The following is a 20,962-nucleotide window of genomic DNA, read 5'->3' on the forward strand; positions in this document are numbered from 1 at the left end:
CTATTATTTTGTAATATTGTGTTGTTCTGACAGACCAGTGGCAGGAAGTAGAGGAGAAAACACTGGAAATGTAATACTCTTTGTATGTTTGAGACCACTGTGAACTGAAGGTGACGCGTAATGCTAGAATACCATGTAGGTGCTATGGTAATTTCCAGGGAGGTTCACGTATACAAATTGACCGTGAAGGTGTTGCATGTGAAAATAATCATTTCTGGAAACACGCTTGTGTAATATGTTCTACATAAACACCTTTTGGATTCTCTGTCCCCAGGTACGGCAGACGGAACTGTGCCGACGTCGGTGCTGTCCTACTCAGATTACATATCCAGACCCGAAGACCACACCAGTGTCATCCACTTTGACAGACATGAGCGTGAAAAAACGTGTCGCATCGTTGTTATTGACGACTCCCTGTATGAAGAGGAGGAAACATTCCATGTCCTTCTGAGCGTACCCATGGGCGGGAGGATTGGATCAGAATACCCAAGGGCTCGGGTTACAATCGTCCCTGACAAAGATGATGGTAAGTGCTAATTTACTTGAAAGTTATTCCTCCTACCAGGCAGAACAACATCAGGCACAACCTTCTAGACAGAAGAGTAAGAGCGTGAGAGAATTACGCACATTCGTATTATGCTTGGTTTCGTAGTGGGACTAAGTTTCAAAGTTGGCCGCATCAATCCATTTGGCTTTCTTGATTTAATGTTTTTAAAAGGCAAAAGTCACACCTATGTACGCTTTCTCCCTCTGTACAGTTTTCTTTTATAATGCTGCTTACTGTTAGGTGATGAAATTTTTCCAGTCTCATGAGGAAGAATGGAAGCGATAATCAATTTAATTTATTTCCTTTTTGTTTGTTTTGTCTTGCTTTTATTTATTTATTTTTTTTAATGTTTATTTTTGAGAGACAGAGAGAGTGCAAGTGGGGAAAGGGGGCAGAGAGAGAAGGAGACACAGAATCTGAAGCAGGCTCCAGGCTCTGAGCTGTCAGCACAGAGCCCGACCCGGGGCTTGAACTCATGAACCATGAGATCATGACCTGAGCTGAAGTCAAAGGCTTAACCGAGTGAGCCACCCAGGTGCCCCTGTTTTGTCTTGCTTTTAAAAGTTTATAGTTTGCAGTATTAATCTCAGTATTTGAACTTGTTTAACAAAGAAACCCGTCAGACAAGGCTGTTAGTAAACAAATAACTTGGGGCACATGGGTGGCTCAGTCAGATAAATGTTTGACTTCGGCTCAGGTCATGATCTCACAGCTTGTGGGTTCTAGCCCCACGTTGGGCTCTGTGCTGACAGCTCAGAGCTTGGAGCCTGCTTCGGATTCAGTGTCTCCGTCTCTCTCTCTGCCCCTCCCCTGCTCACACCCTGTCTGTCTCTCTCTCAAAAAATAAACATTAAATAAATGAATAAAATAAAATAAATGAATAGCTAGAAAGATAATAAACATATAGAAAATAAAATCCCACAGGTAGCTCCCTGCACCAAAAAGGGAGGGTGGGGGGGTTATCTTAGAGGGAAACTCAATTATCATCAAATAATCCTGCTTTTGGAATAGAAAACGGAGAAGATCTTATCGTCCCAGCTCAAGAAATAGTTCGTGCCTTGAGAAAAGAGAACCAGGGGGACGATTGTGAGTAACCTCTTGAGGAACAGAGAGAGCAGCAAACCGAGAGGACCCCCCCCCCGCCACCGCCACCCAGTACTTGGAATATTTTTCTCTCCCTCATAGTCGATTAAAGAGGAAGAAGCTGGGTGGATGAATCTTTTGGCTCGGAGAGGAGCTGGAAGAGAGTCAAAATGTTTTCATTCCAAATAACATGAAAACTCAGGAAAAAGATTATAACCTACCGGGGAGGGTCTTTGACAGTTAAGAGACAGTTAAGTTAAAAGGATAGTAACGTGGCTTGTGAGCTTATACTCTGTGCCAAACACAGCCCTGGGTCCTCTGTACATCATCCTCCTGACAATCCCATGAAATAGATCATGTCTTTTTTTTTTTTTTTAATGAAAACGTTTAAAACCACTAGTGACAAAAATTAGGAATGATTTTATCAAGAGGCATTTGAAGAAAGTGTTGATTCTGCTATTACTTAAATGATGTCCAGTTGCTTTAGCTTATTTGTCTATAAACTAATAAGCAATTCTATTCTGTATTTAAATAAAGTACAGAAATTTTATTTTAAATGATCTTAGAGAGGAAGCCAGGCAGCCAAAACAGAGTTACTAGTCCACACTAAACACCTATCTGCTATCTAGATATTTGTCTATTTCTGTTAACGTAGGTAGAAAGATTGTGAGATTTAATTTAGAAATAGTAAATATAATTAACGATTACTTCAGCTCAGTTTGTTTTGTTGGCAAAAAATCTTTCCCATATGGGTTTTTGTGGGATGTACATGGGGAAACAATAAAGGTACACAAAGAAACCATTATTTATTAAGTGCCAGGCATTTTCATAGGTACAGAGCTAAATCGTTTCAAGGGTGAAGGGTGATGTCATGATCCCTGTTTACTATGGCAAGACTGAGTCTTAGAGAGGCCAACTGACTCAGGCTAACTTGAATTTACGAAGTTAGTACACTACAAAGTTACTATTGGGGCCCCAAATACAATACATGACTTTTCTACCCTGTCACTGGTATCTAGGGGTGACAAGTTTGTGGAAACCATTGGTACGATGTCTACTATTACATAATATTTGTAAAATACTTTATTATTACGAATGCTTCACTGAGCTTTCCATTCCCTGGTATAGGCAGCAGAAGTGGTATTCTGGGTAGGGTAACTAAAGCTCTGAGAGCTGTTTGCCCCAGAATAGGGCTGGGGGGTTTGGGGCCACAGGCTTTGATTTCAAGGCTTCAGAACGCCACGCAAGCATTGGACCAGCAGACTGTCGGGAATGCTATCAGGAACCATCTTCATTTCTTCATTCCCCCAACCCCTTTTATGTCTCCTTCTGTTTTCTCTCTTCTGTCTCTTCCCTTCTACTTCTAACACCACTTCTCTAGTCCAGAGAGACCCTTTCCATCTCACATGTAGATTATCGTGAATTCACAGGTTTCACATCCTGGTATGTCTTCCCATGCAAACCCTTGTTCCCACTGCCACCAATTTAATCTTTCTTAAACTCGAGTCCATGCCTCCCCTCAACACAAAACCATTGACGGCAAAATGTTACCACCATCAGGAGGATGGAAACATTCCCCTTTCCTCACCCAAGAGCCAATAATGCACAAGAGGGAAAAAATAAAGCATTGCTTCAACTGTGCTGGTGGTATAACAGTGGAGAAACCTCTAAAGATTGAAGTTATTTCTAAATTAAAAGCAAGATTTATAAATGTTATTCAACAAATATTGCAGTTATTTTCTTAAAAATATAACGTTCTGTCTGGTCAGGATAAGGAAGGAAGAAAAAAAGAAAGGAAAAGGAAAGAAAAGAAAGGAGAAGAGGGGCACCTGGGTGACACAGTCGGTTGATCTTGCGACTTCAGCTCAGGTCATGATCTCACAGTTTGTGAGTTCGAGCCCCACACTGGCCCTGCGCTGACAGCTCAGAGCCTGGAGCCTGCTTCGGATTCTGTGTCTCCCTCTCTCTGCCTCTCCCCAACTCATGCTCTCGCTCTCTCTGTCTCTCAAAAATAAATAAACGTTAAAAATAAGTAAATGGAAAGAAAGAAAGAAAGAAAGAAAGAAAGAAAGAAAGAAAGGGAAGGAAGGAAGGAAGGAAGGAAGGAAGGAAGGAAGGAAGGAAGGAAGGAAGGAAGGAAGGAAGAACAGCGAGGTAGACACAGAGAGAGCGGGTCTCAAGAGAACAAACAAAGTCAGACTGAGAAGGAAGAATAGGACAGTCCAGGAAATTAGCGGAAGAAATGAAAGAGCTTCATATCTAAGGAGGAAAGGAAAGGACAATCCAGGTGAAAAAAGACTAGAGACCAGTCTCCAGAATAAACCACTTCTGCACATCCTGTACCCATTTGGGCGGTGAGTCTCTCCCTCCACAGTTCTTCAAAATGCCACTAGCAAAATGAACGCTGCCTACAGCTCTTCAACCGCTTTCTTTTTAAGTCTTCAGAAGCTCAGCTCTGAGACTACTATGACCTATTAGAAAGAATTATTCCCTGGACCACGTAGCACGCACAGCAGATGGCACAAACTCTTCCTGAGGCTTAATCTCCACGCTGACGTGGAAGTTGCGGGGATCGAGCTTGTATTCAGTGAAATAAGAAACCGTTTGAGGATGGCTTCCACGCTTCGCTTATCCACTGCTGCCTCCCCACAAAGTTCTTTTGGGTGAAGCATTTCAGAGACCATCCCACTGGCTAAGTGATCATTTATAGTACTCGTTCAGTGAGATTTTCTGATGTGTGTAAAATCAGTGCTGATTACTACATCAGATATCGACCCTCGGCGAGATTAACAATATCGACCTACAGTGCTTAGGACCTGCACTCGGACCTCAACCTTCCCTTCTCATTGACTCATCACAATTTGTTTCCTCCTTAACTATTAGCAGCATCGTTTTCTTTCTTTCTCATTTCTTCCTGTGCTAGGTAGGACTTTTACCATAATGTTGCATATAGAAGCAGTGGAATAGGCGTCCATGGGGTTTTCTTTTTGTTGTTTTCTGACATTCTGGGTCTTTTTTCTGACTTGAAAGGAAGTATTTACAATGTCCCACCATTTGGAATCATGTAGGCTATAGGATTCTAGTAACGTTTTGTTGGGTTAAGAAAACACCCAATCTGACAAAAGCTTTTAGCAGAAGTAAGTCAAATCTTATCCCATCAAATTTTCTGCATCTATTGAAATTATCATGTAGTCTTTTTTTTCCTTCAGCCTATTCACGCTATGACTTGCACTTTTAACGTTTATTTATTTTTGGGACAGAGAGAGACAGAGCATGAACGGGGGAGGGGCAGAGAGAGAGGGAGACACAGAATCGGAAACAGGCTCCAGGCTCTGAGCTATCAGCCCAGAGCCCGACGCGGGGCTCGAACTCACGGACCGCGAGATCATGACCTGGCTGAAGTCGGACGCTTAACCGACTGCGCCACCCAGGCGCCCCTGACTTGCACTTTTAGATGCACTAGCCTTAAGCCACATGTACATGCTTGAATAAACTTCCTCTTTCATGACCTATTTTTTTATAAACTGCTAGGTTAAATTTGAGAATATTTTATTTAGTACTTTTGCACCTATGTTTATGAATGAGATTTAAGTTTGTTGATTCGTCTGGCTTTAGATTGGAAAGGAGTCAAGTGAGAGAATCAAGTGCCTCACTTTCTACATGTGAATTTTCTGGTTCGAACCTGTCTCGTTTATTACACTGACTATCCCCCCATTCCTCACGTTGGCCACCATCCGGAAAACTGCACATGCGTGAAGAATAAATGCAAAAGTACAAAAGACACAGACAACAGAAAACACCCTATTTGTTTCATCTGGCGAATTCCTATCCTTACCATTTGCTTGACTTTCAAAGCCAGAAAGTATCTTCCAGTAAGAGACTTAGTGTCTTTCAGCCAAGTTGTATCTCCCATGTCCGTTTTGTACTCCCCAACATACTGTAGCTGACCTTAATTTTCATCACTTAACAAGAGGTCTTTCTGTTTCTCTGTTGAAAGATCTTTTTTTTTTTTTTTTTAGTTTATTTGTTAATTTTGAAGGGTGGGGGAGGAGCAGAGAGAAAGGGAAAGAGAGAATCCCAAGCAGGCTCTGCACTGTCAGCATGGAGCCTGATGTGGGGCTCGAACCCATGAACCATGAGATCTTGACCAGAGCTGAAACCAAGAGTCGGACACTTAACCAATTGAGCCACCCGGGTGCCCCTGAAAGTCATCTTAATGCTACCATATACTTCTCCACACAAATACCACAAAGAGAAATATGGAAATGAAAATGTCTTTTCCTTTCTTCCATGAATCAAAATGTCTTGAGGATATCTATTTGCTACTGTAAGCCATTAATCTTCCTGTGTTAGGACAAAACCCTTTGGTTTGGCATCTTTATTTTTTTATTTAACCCCTTAACTTTCATTGATGTCCTGTATTGTGGGAAAAGCACCACAAGGTCTCTGAAGATGACACAGAACAAAAAAATAAATACTCCTTTGCCCTCAGAAAGCTTTCACTGTAATGAAGAAACAAGGAAAGCGCATATTGAACACATCCACCAACAGAATTATTCCCCAGAAAATGCGTAATTAACTATACACAAATAAGACGGTGTCATCTATTTTAAAGAAGTTCAAGGTTTGTTAAGTTAAAATTTTTTTTAACTTAAGGATGTAACATTTTTTAACCTAATAACGTACAGCACAAGTTTCGCTTTAGTAAAAGAAGAGAATTTCCACTTTAAAGTTTTCTTAGCATAACTCGAGAGATGGAATCTCTGGATCGTGTCGTATTGTTTACTGTGTATTCATTCAAAGACATGTAAACTGAGCACCTCTGTTCTAGCGACTGCTGGATGCAAAAGCAAACAAAAGAACCACAACTTCCAAACCCCTGGGCTTTTCACACTTTGGGGGATACACAGATAAGTGAACACGCAAGCATAAAATAAATGTGATAAGTGTTCTGCCAGGAAGGGACATCTTTCCCAGCCCAGGTTCAGAAAGGGATTGTTTTTGTTTTTTGTTTTTAACATTTATTTATTTTTTTGAGAGACAGAAAGAGACAGAGCGTGAGCAGGGAAGGGGCAGAGAGTGAGGGAGTCACAGAATCTGAAGCAGGCTCCAGGCTCTGAGCTGTCAGCACAGAGCCCAACACAGGGCTTGAACTCACCAACTGAGAGATCATGACCCGAGCCAAAGTCAGACACTTAACCGACTGAGCCACCGCAAAGCCCCAGGAAAGGATTCTTAAAAAACATGATGTCCTAGCTGGAATTTGAGGGCAGTACCAGAGTACCCCAGGGAAGAGAGAAGGGAAGTATGTTTCCGGGGAAGCAACTCTCAAGTGCACAGGCTGAGTGCAAGTGATGAGTCCAGGGGGCAGTGTGGACGTAACAAAACTCTACAGCCCAAAGGTGTGAATAACAAAGACGATTGGAGAAATGGAGAAAGGGCCAATCTCAGAGGACCAGGCTGCCATGTAGAGAAGTTGTGTCTTACTGTTGAAATAGAAATAGGGAATGACTAACAGGCTTTAAGTAGAATGACAAAATCAGATTCATATCTTAGAAATACCACTCTGCCTGAAATGTAGAGGATAGATTGAGCTGCTCAGGAAGCTGTTGGAGAAATGCAGGTGATAGGTGCAGTGGCCTGAACAGGTTGGTTGGATGAGGATGAAGGGACCAGGAGGCATCCAAGAGATATGCTGGGAAAGAATGGGCATGACATGGTGATTGACTGGACAGGAAAGTCCGAAGAATGACGCTTTAACTTCTAGCTAGGGCAGTTGTGCTAAGACTGGTCCAGTTCACCAAGATAGAGTGAGCATAGGAAGAACATGAACAATGAGTTCATTTAGAACATGTTAGTTTGAAGAGCCTGTGTGATTTCAAAGTACTACCCATGGAGTAGGAGAATGGAGATATGGGTCTGGACCTTAGGACGGAACTATGCTCTAGAGACATTGTTACATGTTATGTCTGTTGATAATAACAAAGTCATGGGAGAAGATAAGATTGTTTAATGGCTCCCATATGATTTATAACATGGGCATATTTTACTCAATTCTCTTATCTTAAAAAACAGAGTGCATTTCATGAATGCTAAGGAGAGAACGGGAAAGAGAAAGGTAGTCCCTAGAAGGGTACGACAATCCCAGTAAAGAAAGTGTTATAAAGTTTTATTCATGTCTCTAATACTCAGTTTCCATGAGTAAAATGGGGATATTAATTTTACGTATATTTTTTTTCATTTTAAAAGTTGACGTCCTATGAGTATGTTTTGCCTGTCATGTACATATTTATAAATGAAAACAATACTGCGAGCCCTAAAGTACTTTCATCTTGGAGAGAGGAAATAATGCTGGCTTAATGGGGAGAAAGGCAAGTTATATGCATGCACGATAATACCGATACATACTAACAGTTGTCACTTCTGAACACTCACTATGTGCCAAAAATTTTACATGAATTACCTAGTTAAATCTAAAAACAACTCTGTGGAATAGGTAGGTGTCTCTTCTACTTGGCAGATGGAGAAACTAGACTCAAGCTAAAAAAAATTGCTTAAGAACACGCAGATGTAAAGTGTTGGATATATGTCCTAAACTTATGTCTATTTAACTCAGAATCGATGTGCTTCGTCATTAGGCTATAACGAATCCTGAAACTCATCAAGGGGATTAAAATGTAAGTAATACCTAGTGACATAACTGAAGGGAGGCCATTGACATGGGATCTAGAAAAGAATAAACACAGGTCCGTACTGGTAGGGAGGGAAGGTGTGTTGTTTCTGAGGGTGGCCAATCTCTCATTAAAAATTATGTAACTGGAGTAGGGAGAATGTTCAAGCCTGTTACGTAGTCTGGATGAAATATTCATCCCGACTTTCCAACACCCTCTGCTCTGACCGCTGTGTCTGGTACAGCACAGGTACAGCAGATGGCAAATCATCTAACCATTCCCTGACTAATAAGAAATAAATTTTTTGTAACTTTGTAACTCAGAGCAATCAGAATTTTAGACAGTGAATTGGTTCTCCAAAGCTAGATGGTTCCTCAAGTAAGTAATGAGATGGGGTTTCGGTGCCTGCACAGTAGAGAATCAAGAACGACGCCGGAAGCAACTTTTCTAGGTACCAGTATCTGAGGATCTCACCCAGAACCACGGGTCACTCTCTGTGGTCTGAGAGTAGAGCAGGGGTTCAAAGTGCAGCAATACGTCTGATAAAATCTGTGTTGAATCTTTAAGAAGCTAACGCCTTCCTTGTGTTTGAGAAAGCCTTCCACATGAGCTAAACACTGACACAAGAATAATGCCGTCCTTTTGTGCAGCTCTTCTAAACATCCTCCATCAATGTCCTTAATGCGCACAACTTCAGGAATGGTTACAGCATTTGTTCACTGGGAAGAGTATTAAGTCAGGGCTAGCAGTATTTCACTAATCTTTGCTGTCAGTCTTTGGAAGTTAATTAAGGAATATTCAAGCTTCCATTTTCTGCTTTTGTGTGACAGCCCGCAGGGGTTTTCGCTAAAGTGACTGGCTTCCTCGACCACCCTAGACAAATTACCATTCTAGATATGAACCAGGAACATGTTAAGAGGCAGCGTGGTGAGCCCTATGGTAAATGTAACTCAATTCAATGCTGTTCAAAAGCTTACTGACATGAGAAAAGCTTTCTCAACAGTAAGCCTACTTTATCGGGGGGAAAAAAAAACATTTCTAATACTAGAAAAATACATCGTGGTATGGAATGTGGGTGAAATATGTTTTATTCATTTGTGCTGAGCTGAAAGACCTGGTCTCCATCGTTTTTCTTCTCTAATACCATTATTTGATTAGGGTAAGCTCCAATTAAGTAATGCCAGGCCAGTCATTGTCAGGAATGGCCAAGTTCAATTAAAGTAACAGCTTGACAAAACAAAGTCACATTCTGGTTTAGTAATGCTTGAGTTAGAACAATATTAAAAGTCAAGACATGGGAAATGAGTTTCTAACTGCTTAGAATATTAATGCATTGCAGCCATTAGCAGACTATTTAAAATAGTTGATGATTATATCAAAAGTTAAAAAAAAAATAAAATAGTTGATGATGCTAACTAAGGATTTAGTGAATGCCAATGGGTGTTCAGTGAGTGAAAGGTATTGCCAGAATGATAAAGATTATACCAGGTTTTTCACATGCCAAGGATTCTAGATATAATGATGTAAATATTACACACTTTGGAAATAGCAATAGAATAAAATAGCAAAAATGGAATATCCTGCTGTACGAAAAAAAATTGAATCTCACATATACACACACAGTAAATGTTTGTTATGCATTTACAGAGTGTGACAAGTGGGGACTACGGGGACATTTATGACATAGACCAGAATCTCACAATGCTTATGGTCTATTTGGTAGGAAAAAAAAAAACCTAAGTGCATAAAATGTTATAGGAGAATGATTCATTTCAATAATAATTTGGAACAGAAAAAAAGACTCAGAAAGCAGAGTGGGATTAAAGGCAATTGCATGATCACTCTGTGAGTCAGGAGAGGAAGAGAGAAAGGCTTTAACAGGCAGAAAAGATTCAGGTGAATGGAGAACAGAGCCAAGTATTCCAAGATTACACGAGTGAAAGCTTGAGGGAGGGAAAGGCTTTGAGAGCAGGGGACAATCCATTTTGGCCAGGTTTGGCCTTTTCCGAGAAAGGTTGAGTGCTCATCTCCTTTGATTGACCCTTAGACCAGGACTGTAGATACACTTTACTGTTGTCCAGTCAAGGAATCCTGAACACTCCATTTTTCTTCTTGGGTCTGTTTTCCTCATTTGAAACATGAGCGTGTAATCACCTGGATTTCTTACCTTGCAGAATTGTTGTGAAGACCGAACATGATCTGTATGAAAGCACTTTAAAACGTAGCTAAAGAAAAGAAAGGTGGGCATCATGAGTCTGAAAAAGAGGTTCGAAGCATACCGGGGGTGACATTGAATGAGATAAGGAGTTCTGAATTTATTGGGTAGGGAGCACCAGAAGTGTTTGAACAAGAGCGTGCAATAATCAGAGCTGTATTGGGAGGTTATTAACTAGAAAGCAATGTATGTGAACAGAATTGGAACCTGAAGCGTAGAGTGAGATGGTGAGGCTAGAAAGGAAACAACCTACTGTTATAGATACCTGCTATGACTTGGACCTCATGCATGTCGGAGGGAGGAGGGGAATTTTTAAAAAACTTTGTGCTTGACAGGCTCAAAGTAGGGAGGTGTACCATTCATTATAGGAGGTTAGATGAGGGAACCAGCTGGAAGAAAGGAGGTTGGAAGAAGATGAGAAATTCTGTTTCAACACACCAAGTTCAGGTTAGCTATGTGACACCATTGAAACTGGGCAATAGACCTCCATAAATATGGAACTGACTAAGCCGGAATTAAGGATTTGGGTTGCATGCGGCGGTGTGCACCAGATGGTCATAACTGAAGTCAGAAGGATGCAGGAGGTCCACGAGGAAGAGAGGGGAGGGTGAAAGGATAGATGACCATGTAGTACAATTTCACATGTATTTCGAATAAGTCAAGTGTGTAAAGTAGAATAATGAAAGGTTATTAGAATGTATGTCTATTAAATAATATACAGATTTGGGGGGGGAGCTGTTACATGCAAATTAATAATTAAGTATCCCTTGTTATATAACAAGAAAATTGCAGGAATGTGCAAAATGACGCACGTTATTGGAATTACCAAACAATAAGTACACTTTTAGGCCCTTTAAACTGGTTTTAAATGTTGCCCCTTTTTAAAATAACTAACATTAAAGTAGTGTGGTTTAGTTCCCTCATTTTATACTTTTCAGTTAAATTGAAGCCATCTATGATAAAAAGTTTACTTCATATCATTTTTTTTTAATTATAATGGTTTCTGGAGGGTGTTGCAAAAATTATAGGCTTCATTCATTTTTAGCAAACTCCAGAGTGGGAGAGGGTAAGGAAAAGAGCGTTTGTGGATGTGAATGCGCGGGTCATTCACTAAATCTGAGTAGGAGCGTCCAGAGAAGTGAGGCTTGGTCTTTGGTTGGACCCTCAGCGTCCCTGTTTGCGGTCCCGTCGACCTGATTCTGAACCTGGCTGGCCCCAGAGCCCAGCAGGCCCCAGAGCCCAGCAGGCCAGCCGTAGACAGGGAACAGCCCCACAGCGGGCTGAGGCTCAGGGGCATGTATTAAAATACGGCAAATGAACCAGGGTCCCAAGGGACTTCATTAGCAACCGAAGTACATTTGACTCACCCTGTTATGGTCAGCGGCTCTGAAGGACTTGGGTAGTGTACTGTTGCCAACTCCCCTGGTCTTTCCTGAACTGTTGATACAATGCACTGCTCGCAGCAGGGAAGGCAGGAAGGGCTTCCGTCCACCACACACACGCACACTTGGCAAGCAGCCACTTGCATCTCTCCCGCGAGGCACATGAAAGCATTCACCCCCCATTACCAGAAAAGACAGAGGCTCCAGAGCTCTCTACGAGAACAGCTAACCATTTTGTATAATTTACACTGAAGAATGACCTTATGGCCCGCAAGAGAGTGAGCACAGGGAGCGGGGCCGGGGCACAGAGCCAGTCCGCCCAGAAATAAGCTCTCGAGTTCACGGAGTGTAAATTTGCAGGCATGCGTATGGCCGGGGTGGCTCTCAGAGGGTAAGGCTGTGATACTGAATAGGACCACACTGGCCACACAATATTCAACTAACCCCTGTCTTTTTTTTCTTAGGGCCTCATAGATATCATATACGTCATAAAATAATAATAACTAACATGAGCCCCTTGTTAGGTGTGCTGAGGCTTTTGTTTGAATTATTTTGTTTCACACACAGACACACAAACTAGGAGCAAGGTTTAATTGTGCCTCAGTGTCATCATCTGTGAGTGGCTAGGTAGCTTGCTCAAGGTCACACGGCTGGTAAAGACTCAGCTAGGCTGACTGCAGGGTCCGTGGCACTAACCACTAGGCTTCCCACCTCATGGACTATACACCGCTGCCTTCTGATTCTACACTGGACTGCTCGAAGAGAGTGTGAGGTATCCTAATAGAGAACCCGACAAGGTAAAGCAAACCAGATGCTTTTATACGCAAACAGCATCCTGGGAATCCTGGAATAATTAAAATGTTTACAGTTCCAGACATTAGGCATAAGCTACGTACGTAAGCTATCTTGGTGCCCCCTTTACCAATTTTAATTCCTCAAGGATCGTTAGGAAAGCATAGTAGTGCATTCCGGTACTTCAGCCGGACAAGGAACAGCATTGCTTTTTCCACATCATTTAGCAACCGGCCCAGGGGAAGGGGTTGCACTTGGAAGGATCGGCGCCCGGCTCTCTTGTCAAGTCCTTATGGATAAATGCCGTCTTGTGTTTGTTTGGTCTTTTTCCTGGTTAACACTGAATGCCTGACTCCCATCTCTTCCACCCGGGAGAGTGGACGCTGGCTATGGAATACCGTCTTGTAGACATCAGAGGGTAAATATTGCTGATTTATGATCACCGAAACCCTGGAAGCAGATCTCTATAAACATCTGTAGGAACCTCAAGATCTCAGTCACAGACAAATTCCATTTTAGTGCTAAAAATCACATGCATCTGAGAAATGACTTCTCAGATACTAGACTTCAGATTTTTTTACAGTTAAAATTATTAAAAGAGGTATTACAATAAGGCAGCAAAAGAAAATAGAAGAGATCTCTTAATAAATGTTAAGTTAGCATAAGAAATTGCTAATTATTCGCCAGCAGCAGAGGTCTAGCGTATCCTCTTGTTGAAATCATAAATCACAAAGAAAATGCTGATACACCAACAGCTGCAACTTGGCTGAAGGCAGGGCTTCAGAGCCTTGACCTGCATGTCCCATGATGGAGGGAGAGGCCAGAGTCTGTGAAATCCTACAATGAACTTACAGACATGTGATCGTTTATTTACTGAGTCCAGACAAGGCTCTGTGTACCTGTGGTCTGTTGCGGAAACCATGTACTTCATAAATTCCATTTTTGTTAATTTTTTTTAATGTTTATTTATTTTTGAGAGAGAGAGACAGAATGCGAGCAGGGGAGGGGCAGAGAGAAAGGGAGACACGGAATCCGAAGCAGGCTCCAGGCACAGAGCTCAATGTGAGGCTTGAACCCACACACCGTGAGATCATGACCTGAGCCAAAGTCAGACGCTCAACCGACTGAGCCACCCAGGCGCCCCATAAATTCCATTATTAAAAGACAGCAGCGTCTCCTTTTATGGTATTGGAATGAAAGATTCAGGAAAAAATTGGAACATGATGTACTATTTTCTGACACTGGATCTGCCAGTTCATTGGTCACTGTACAGATGTGAAACTTCTTAGAGAGTTTGCCTCCTTATAAAACCTGCCACCAACCAAAAGCAGTTCTCTTGGGAATGAGGACTCTTTACAGGGTCACCAGGTTCTCCGTGTACCTTCCTTTCCCTTTACAGAGAGACGTTACCTTTCACAGGATGCAGACAGGTTTTATGAATTCCCTAAGAAGCAGGTCTTCGTTCTGTCTTGCTGAAGCAGACTTCTGGATCTTTTTTTCTCCCTTTATTCCTAGTTTATAAATCTTACACCTCCCTTTCTTGTAACCTTAAATCTTCCTTTAAATGAGGTAGAGAACCTTTTTACTGACCCTAGAGAGATACAATATTGCCCAGTAAAGAATATGGGTAATATCATTGGCTAAAACCAGTGAACTGTATCATTTTTATACCAAATAATTGCGATAATAATCTATGTTGGGAATATAAAATATAGTAAAACTAAAAATTCCTCTTTAGGCCACTTTAAGCACTTAAAATTATGGCTGAAAAATTTCCTTCACACTTCTAGAGAAATCAACACCTTCTTCATCCTTTTTCTAATAAACAGGTCCTCGTTCTGTCACACTAGAACAAACATTTGAATCATATATGTTCATACGTTTATTTATTTGAAATATTTGCCGAGCGTCTCCAAGGTGCCAGATGCTGCGATAGGGTAAAAGCAACGCGAGATTTGTCCTGCCCTCACCTCACATATTTATTGCACCCTACTAAGTGCCGGCCACTGTCCAAAGCTCTGAGGACACGGTGGTGAACAAGGTGGGCCCGGTCTGTAGAGGCCAACAGATACAACATGGCAAATGATGAGACCAGGTCCACGTGTAACGGGAGTTTTCAAAGGAGCATCCGGTGTGGCCTCGGTCGGGAAAGGCCAGGTCTCCTCCACACAGAGAACTGGGAAGACTGAGTCATGCGAGTTGGCAGCTCACAAACTGATGTGCATTGTCACATGTCCCCTCAGGCTGTGACAGTCTCAGTTGTAGAGACAACCGCGCTGTCTGGAATGAGCCAAGTCACTGTACAGATCAGCAGCCTCTGAATTTAAACACAGTCCCAGGAAAAAAAAAATTAAATGGTTGGTAGAGCTCTATTAGCTAGCACTTTTTTTTAAAAAGTCCGAACAGTCAGAATATAGGCATTGTGAGAGAGAAAGAGGGCTCTCTTTACACCTCCTAGGGCTGAAATATATCTCAGCTTCAGTTTCCCTGAGGGTGTTTCACAAACAGTCTGTTTCATGGTCCTAGGAAGTATGCCACTGTGGTCAAAATGCCAACAAGAAGCTCATTCTTTCCCTCTTTCTTTTTCCCTTTCTTTCTTTCTTTCTTTCTTTCTTTCTTTCTTTCTCTTCCTTCCTTCCTTCCTTCCTTCCTTCCTTCCTTCCTTCCATCTTTCCTTCCTTCCATCTTTCCTTCCTTCCTTCCTTTCTTCCTTTCTTTTTCTTTTTCTTTTTCTTTCAAAAATCATACTTACTCAGAGGGATAATTTTCAAGACCATACTTATTGCCAGGGACAGCTTGAAAAAGCCAAAGGCATAGGACACTTCACATTCTCACTGCCGCAAGGGGACCTTATAAATACAAGATCCGATTGTAAATAGTGTAGGTGTTGGTCTAGGACGCATGGTCCACAGCTCAGTGAACTGAGGGAGTACTCCCCACACAATGCGTCGGGGTGGAAAGAGACACTGAATTTTATGCCCACTTTCCGGAGATTCACAATCTGCCTAACAAATCTAACTAGCACGTTTTAACTGATGTTTGTCCAGAAGACATATTCTGAAGTTCTTTAAAATGTCGGTGCATGTAAATACCAGTGTGACTGGATCTAGCTCAGTGTACTGAGGGGAAAAATAAACTATGAGCAGGAGAAGATGTTTGATTAATTCTCTGAGGAAAGCTTCATTACCTTGTTCAAAACATCGCATCCCTTGACACTTCTGTGAAGAGGGAAACTCCATCAAGCCCTTGTGTCACAATTACAGAAAACTCAGTAATTCACTTATGCTTGGGATCTTCTCCTTTTTCTTTTTAGACAGTAAAGGGGAAGTATTAGAGGCACACAAGTTACCATAGGTCTAGTGCCTTCGCTTCTGAAAGAAAGCAAATCAAGAAAACACAAATGAAATAGAGCAGGGCAGGTAGTTCTTGCTCTAACCTGGCTTTTCTCCTGTATTTCTAATCATGGTAAGCAATTTGATCAGCGCTAGACTCCTTTCTCTCACTCCCCACCCCACGTTCCTGATCTGCCTCCTTTCTATCCTTCAATACTGTACCTTTACTCTCTTTTCCATGAGAACCGCCACCAGCTGTGCAGCCAGCTTCGTACTTTGCCCAGATTCCTGCAGTGGCTGTCCACCAGTCTCTCTGCTTCCGGTTTGCCCACCCCCAACCTATCCATCCTCCAGACCCCCTGACCGTGCATTTTATCGCTGCCTTCCCCTTCTTGAAACTGAGCGCCTGTCAAGTGGCAGCTTCTGGGATAAGGTTCCAACCCCTCAGCTTGGCACGCAAGGTCCTGTGTGGCCTGGCCGTTGCTTTCTGTTTTTCTCCTTCCCCCGCCACCTCGCCCTGTGCAATGTACCATACGTGCCCACTTGTCCGCAGTCCCTAAATGTGTGAAGCTCTGTGCTGCTTCCTCCGCTCGGAATGCTCTCCCACTCTACCTGCTCACACATTACCTGGCTAACTCACAACGATGCCTCAAAATCCAACTGCTAATAAGAATAATGACTTAGTAGCACGGCTGGCACTTAACTGTGTGAGGGTAATTTGCTGAGCGCTTAATGGCCATTTTCTTATTTTTGTCCTTTAAAAGGAAACACCCACAATTAAGGACCAGGGGAAAGATGGGAGAATAGCCAGAAGAGAGTGGTATTAGAGAAGAAAAAGGATAAAGAGATTCAGGAAGACAAGTATGATCCCCCAGCATTAAAGTTTGCAGAGATAAAAAAAAAAAAAAAAGAACACAGATTGGCCATATGCAGTTGAATTTAGCAAAGAGAAGGGCACCAGTCAACTTGGAGAGAGGATTTCTGGATGCTTTGGAGGATTAAACCATGCACCAATAAGTTTCAATGTGAATGGGAGCTGAAAAAGTTAAAGATAACGGATAGTCTTTCAAGTTACTATTCAAGGGAAGGGAAGAAAGGAAAAACTTGCATGTCAAATAGTGGTGCTTGTGGCTGTGAACTAAGGTGTGATAACATTGAGGGAAAGATTATTTATGATCATTTGAGTTGGGAAGAAAGAGCGAGGAGATAGATATCATCTGTACCATAAATCATTAGCAAAATCTGGTAGCACAGTTCAAGCAATTAGAACTGCTTTATTCATGGAGGCAGGATATGCTTGGAAGCCATACTGCCTGGTGTCTAATCCTGGCTCTTATATCTTATAAGATATATCACCTTTCAGTACCAATTTCTTCACATTAACACCTGTTTTCTAGGCCTGTCATGAAGAATAAATAAGTTAGTATATGTAAAGTACTTAGAACACCAGTGTGTTCAGCTGCCATTATTGTTATTGTCATGACAGCTTTTACTGTCTGTTTCAACTACTGGACCAGAAACTGCTTGAAGACAAGGGCTGTGTCTCCATCAGTATGTCCAGCATGGAGCAAAGTGCTCAGCCATAAGAGGTGTTCAATAAATATGTAATAAATGAAAGGATAAATGCCTAGAGACAGCAGGCTGACCAGGGCTACCTTTCTTAATAGTCTTACCATCACTTACTATTTTTTATAAGGTGGAAAAAAGACAAAAAAAGAATAGAGCTCTATTTATTTAAAAAAAATACATTTCATGTGTTTATAAAATGCTACAGCAAGAACAAAATCTGCACATTTTAAGGACAAAATATGAACCTTGTAGTTCACTTGAATTTTCTGAGGTCCTTCTCTGATAACCAAAGTTAGTCTCCCACCTAAAGGTCACAAGGAGGCATAGCTATTGCTCTGGACAACTGTGTGCTCCAGTTTATAGTCAGCTGTTAAGAGTATAGACGTTCGACAGCTTCTTAGTGACACTGTATTTATCTGAACACTAATAGCCTTGAATTGGCTTTTAAGTTTCCCCATATAAGCCATTTACTTAGCTGCCCAGTTCCATTACCGACCCCCTCCCTCAGCAACCCTTTAAGCACGTAAATCACACCTTTCGGCCATGACTGTTCCTCAGTCCTAACTCAGGATATATGGAGAGACAGCCTAGGATGTGAGGTGGCTTTATTTTTTTTTTAATTTTTTTTTTAACGTTTATTTATTTTGAGACAGAGAGAGACAGAGCATGAACAGGGGAGGGGCAGAGAGAGAGGGAGACACAGAATCGGAAGCAGGCTCCAGGCTCTGAGCCGTCCGCCCAGAGCCCGATGCGGGGCTCGAACTCACGGACCGCGAGATCGTGACCTGAGCCGAAGTCGGACGCTTAACTGACTGAGGAGGTGGCTTTATTTTTTAACTATACTTAAAAAAAAAAGAAGTATAGTTCTTCCTTCTCTATAAATTAAAACAAAACACAAGTTTGAAGGTTTAAACACGGTGCTACCTTAGGAGTCATGTATGTTACTGAAGACGTTTTATCTGAATATAAGAAGTCACATGAAAAATCATCATGTCTACATTTTTATCATCTTGGTTTATGGTTTGTCCTTAGCTTGCAGACGATTTGCAAGACAAAAATGGTCTAACTATTTTTCCGTGAGAGGGAGCAACTATTTTCTTCTCAAAAGAGAATTCAGGAAGTAAGCCTGAACAGGTTGTGTGAACGCTAAATGAGAAGAATAGCCACCAGCTAGCGTCATATTGACAAGAAACACAGCAGTCCCCAAAAGGGACCAAGACAATGTGCATAGGCCCGCGAGCTCAGTGATGTGACTGCTCACAGGCCCAATTGGGCTGCAGACCAGAAATCCAGGCACCAGCGAGGCTGACTTCCCCGGTGTCCGGCCTTCGGAAGTGCCTAAACGGAGACCAGCACCATGGCTGGTGGAAGGGGTCGGTGTGTGTCTTCCTCACCAAGACACAGAGGGATGGAAAACTCTCAGGACGTCTTTTCCTGCACTACGCTAGGAGCAATGGGGCAAAGGCGGAGTTGCTTCTGGGTAACACTCACAAGGAGAGACAAGGAAGAAGGCTTCTTAGAATAAAGGAGCACATTCCCCTCGGCTTCAAATGGAGTAGTTGTAGCTATTTATTCTGGAGGCCCTTCCTTTGCCGCCTGCAGGCATGTTCCAAGTGTCCATTGTGGAACCTGTCTGTGGTCGAGATTATTTATTTTTCAAGTGTCAACCACATGCTTTTATTCCTGAGACCTCACACAGACTGTGTTCGACACTCTGTTGGTCATAATCTTTCTTCCTTCAGCTGTTGGGATTCCCATATAAATCACCCTGCATGTCAGAGTCTCCACCGATTCTGAAATCTCACTTATAAAGTTCACGTCAATCAGTAGGCACGAAAATGTACATGGATGCCTATCGGTGGTTTTTGGAGCAGTAACAATTTTTAAGTTGTGGACAGTTTAAGCATAAAATGATATTTCATTTTGTTTCCCTCTTCCTATGATGATTTTTTTTATGAAGAAAGTTATCTTTACAAGTAAGGAATACTAATCTATAATAGCCTAGCTTTCTCTTACATGGAATATTGTGTTCCTTTCTTGTCACTCAAGAAGATTCTCTTTACATGTCTTTAAAGAAAATATTCTAACAATGTTCACCTTTCTTAACTATTTTCAGAGAAAGAAGAAAAATGATTCCAGACATTCTAATCTGACTTGCAGGGGCAGACACTCAATAAATATGGCAATTATAATATTACTGTGACATTAACTATAATATTAATTGGTGTATCCTCACTTACAAGATGAGCTTTGGAGCCAAAATGATTACTTTTGATTAGGAACCCTAGAAGCAGTGATGAGTCTTAGCTTAGGTCTCCACACATTTTTCGATGACCCCTCATATGCCAGGCTCCATGCTTCCCGTTGGAGTTTACAGATGAACAATACATGATTTCTGCCTTTGGAAAGATCCATTGGGGGAGATGGATTGACTGGATGAGTCATTTGAACACAACATGAAATGTGCAGTATGAGAAAAGTCAGAGGCAGCTTGACAGCTGTCAACCGGACGTAGGTTACACAGAAGAAAGGAAAGATAACTTTGCAGGGCCTTGGGACTCCTAGATAATGGTTTCTTTGAAGGTGAAATAACTGACCAGTTCCCTAGAGAGCGTACTCATCCACAACACTGAAATACCACAGCAAGTTGGTGAAGAGGCCAGAACCTCTTAAGAGTAAAAAATGTTTTAAGGATTTTAACGAGGAGAGGACAGACTTTTAGTTCTCTGATCAATATTTTTTCTTTAATAATATTGTGCGGTTGTGTTTAAAGGAGGTACATTATGCAGATTAAGCCTTGTTCAGTATTCGTATTTTTATTAGAAAATTATTACATGAGTACTAAAAAGAAGGACATCAACTAAATGGTGAGAGTCGGGTCATCTCCTTCACCAAACCCACACCTCTTTCTTGAGGTCACTTAAGTGTGATGTGTGGATTTTTTATATGTACACTTACATGCACGCATTTTATCTTCACTTTGATTAGAAGTAATTATTGCTATACCGAGTGGCAGGTAGCACAGATTCTAGAGGCAGATGGTGTGATTTCCTTTCCACTTATTGACTGCTGATCTTAAAAGTCTGGACTTCAGCTTCCTCAGTGGAAATGATAATAGTACTTACCTCAGAGGGGTAGTTAAGAGGATTAAATGAAATATGTATATATATATATATATATATATATATATATGCACTTAGAATAGTTCGGACACATTGAAAATATACATTTGTTAATACTACATGATCATATTATACATATTATCTCATGATATACTTATTTTACCTAGCAATATATCACAAAAACCTTCTTCTGCCAGCCCATATACACCTGCTCATTCTTTTTAGTGGCTACGTAGTATTCCACAGTGT

General features: G+C 41.6%; 1 protein-coding gene across 1 annotated transcript in view; it reads left to right on the top strand.

Moving 5' to 3' along the window:
* FREM2 (FRAS1 related extracellular matrix 2) overlaps positions 1-20,962 on the top strand; it is a 158,880-nt gene that overhangs the window by 95,287 nt on the left and 42,631 nt on the right. Inside the window, exon 6 of the mRNA XM_032593438.1 lies at positions 275-526. Within this exon, the coding sequence (XP_032449329.1) occupies positions 275-526 (252 nt within the window). The remainder of the gene's footprint in view (positions 1-274; positions 527-20,962) is intronic.

The sequence above is a fragment of the Lynx canadensis genome, chromosome A1, assembly GCF_007474595.2.
Source record: "Lynx canadensis isolate LIC74 chromosome A1, mLynCan4.pri.v2, whole genome shotgun sequence".
Taxonomy (NCBI): domain Eukaryota; kingdom Metazoa; phylum Chordata; class Mammalia; order Carnivora; family Felidae; genus Lynx; species Lynx canadensis.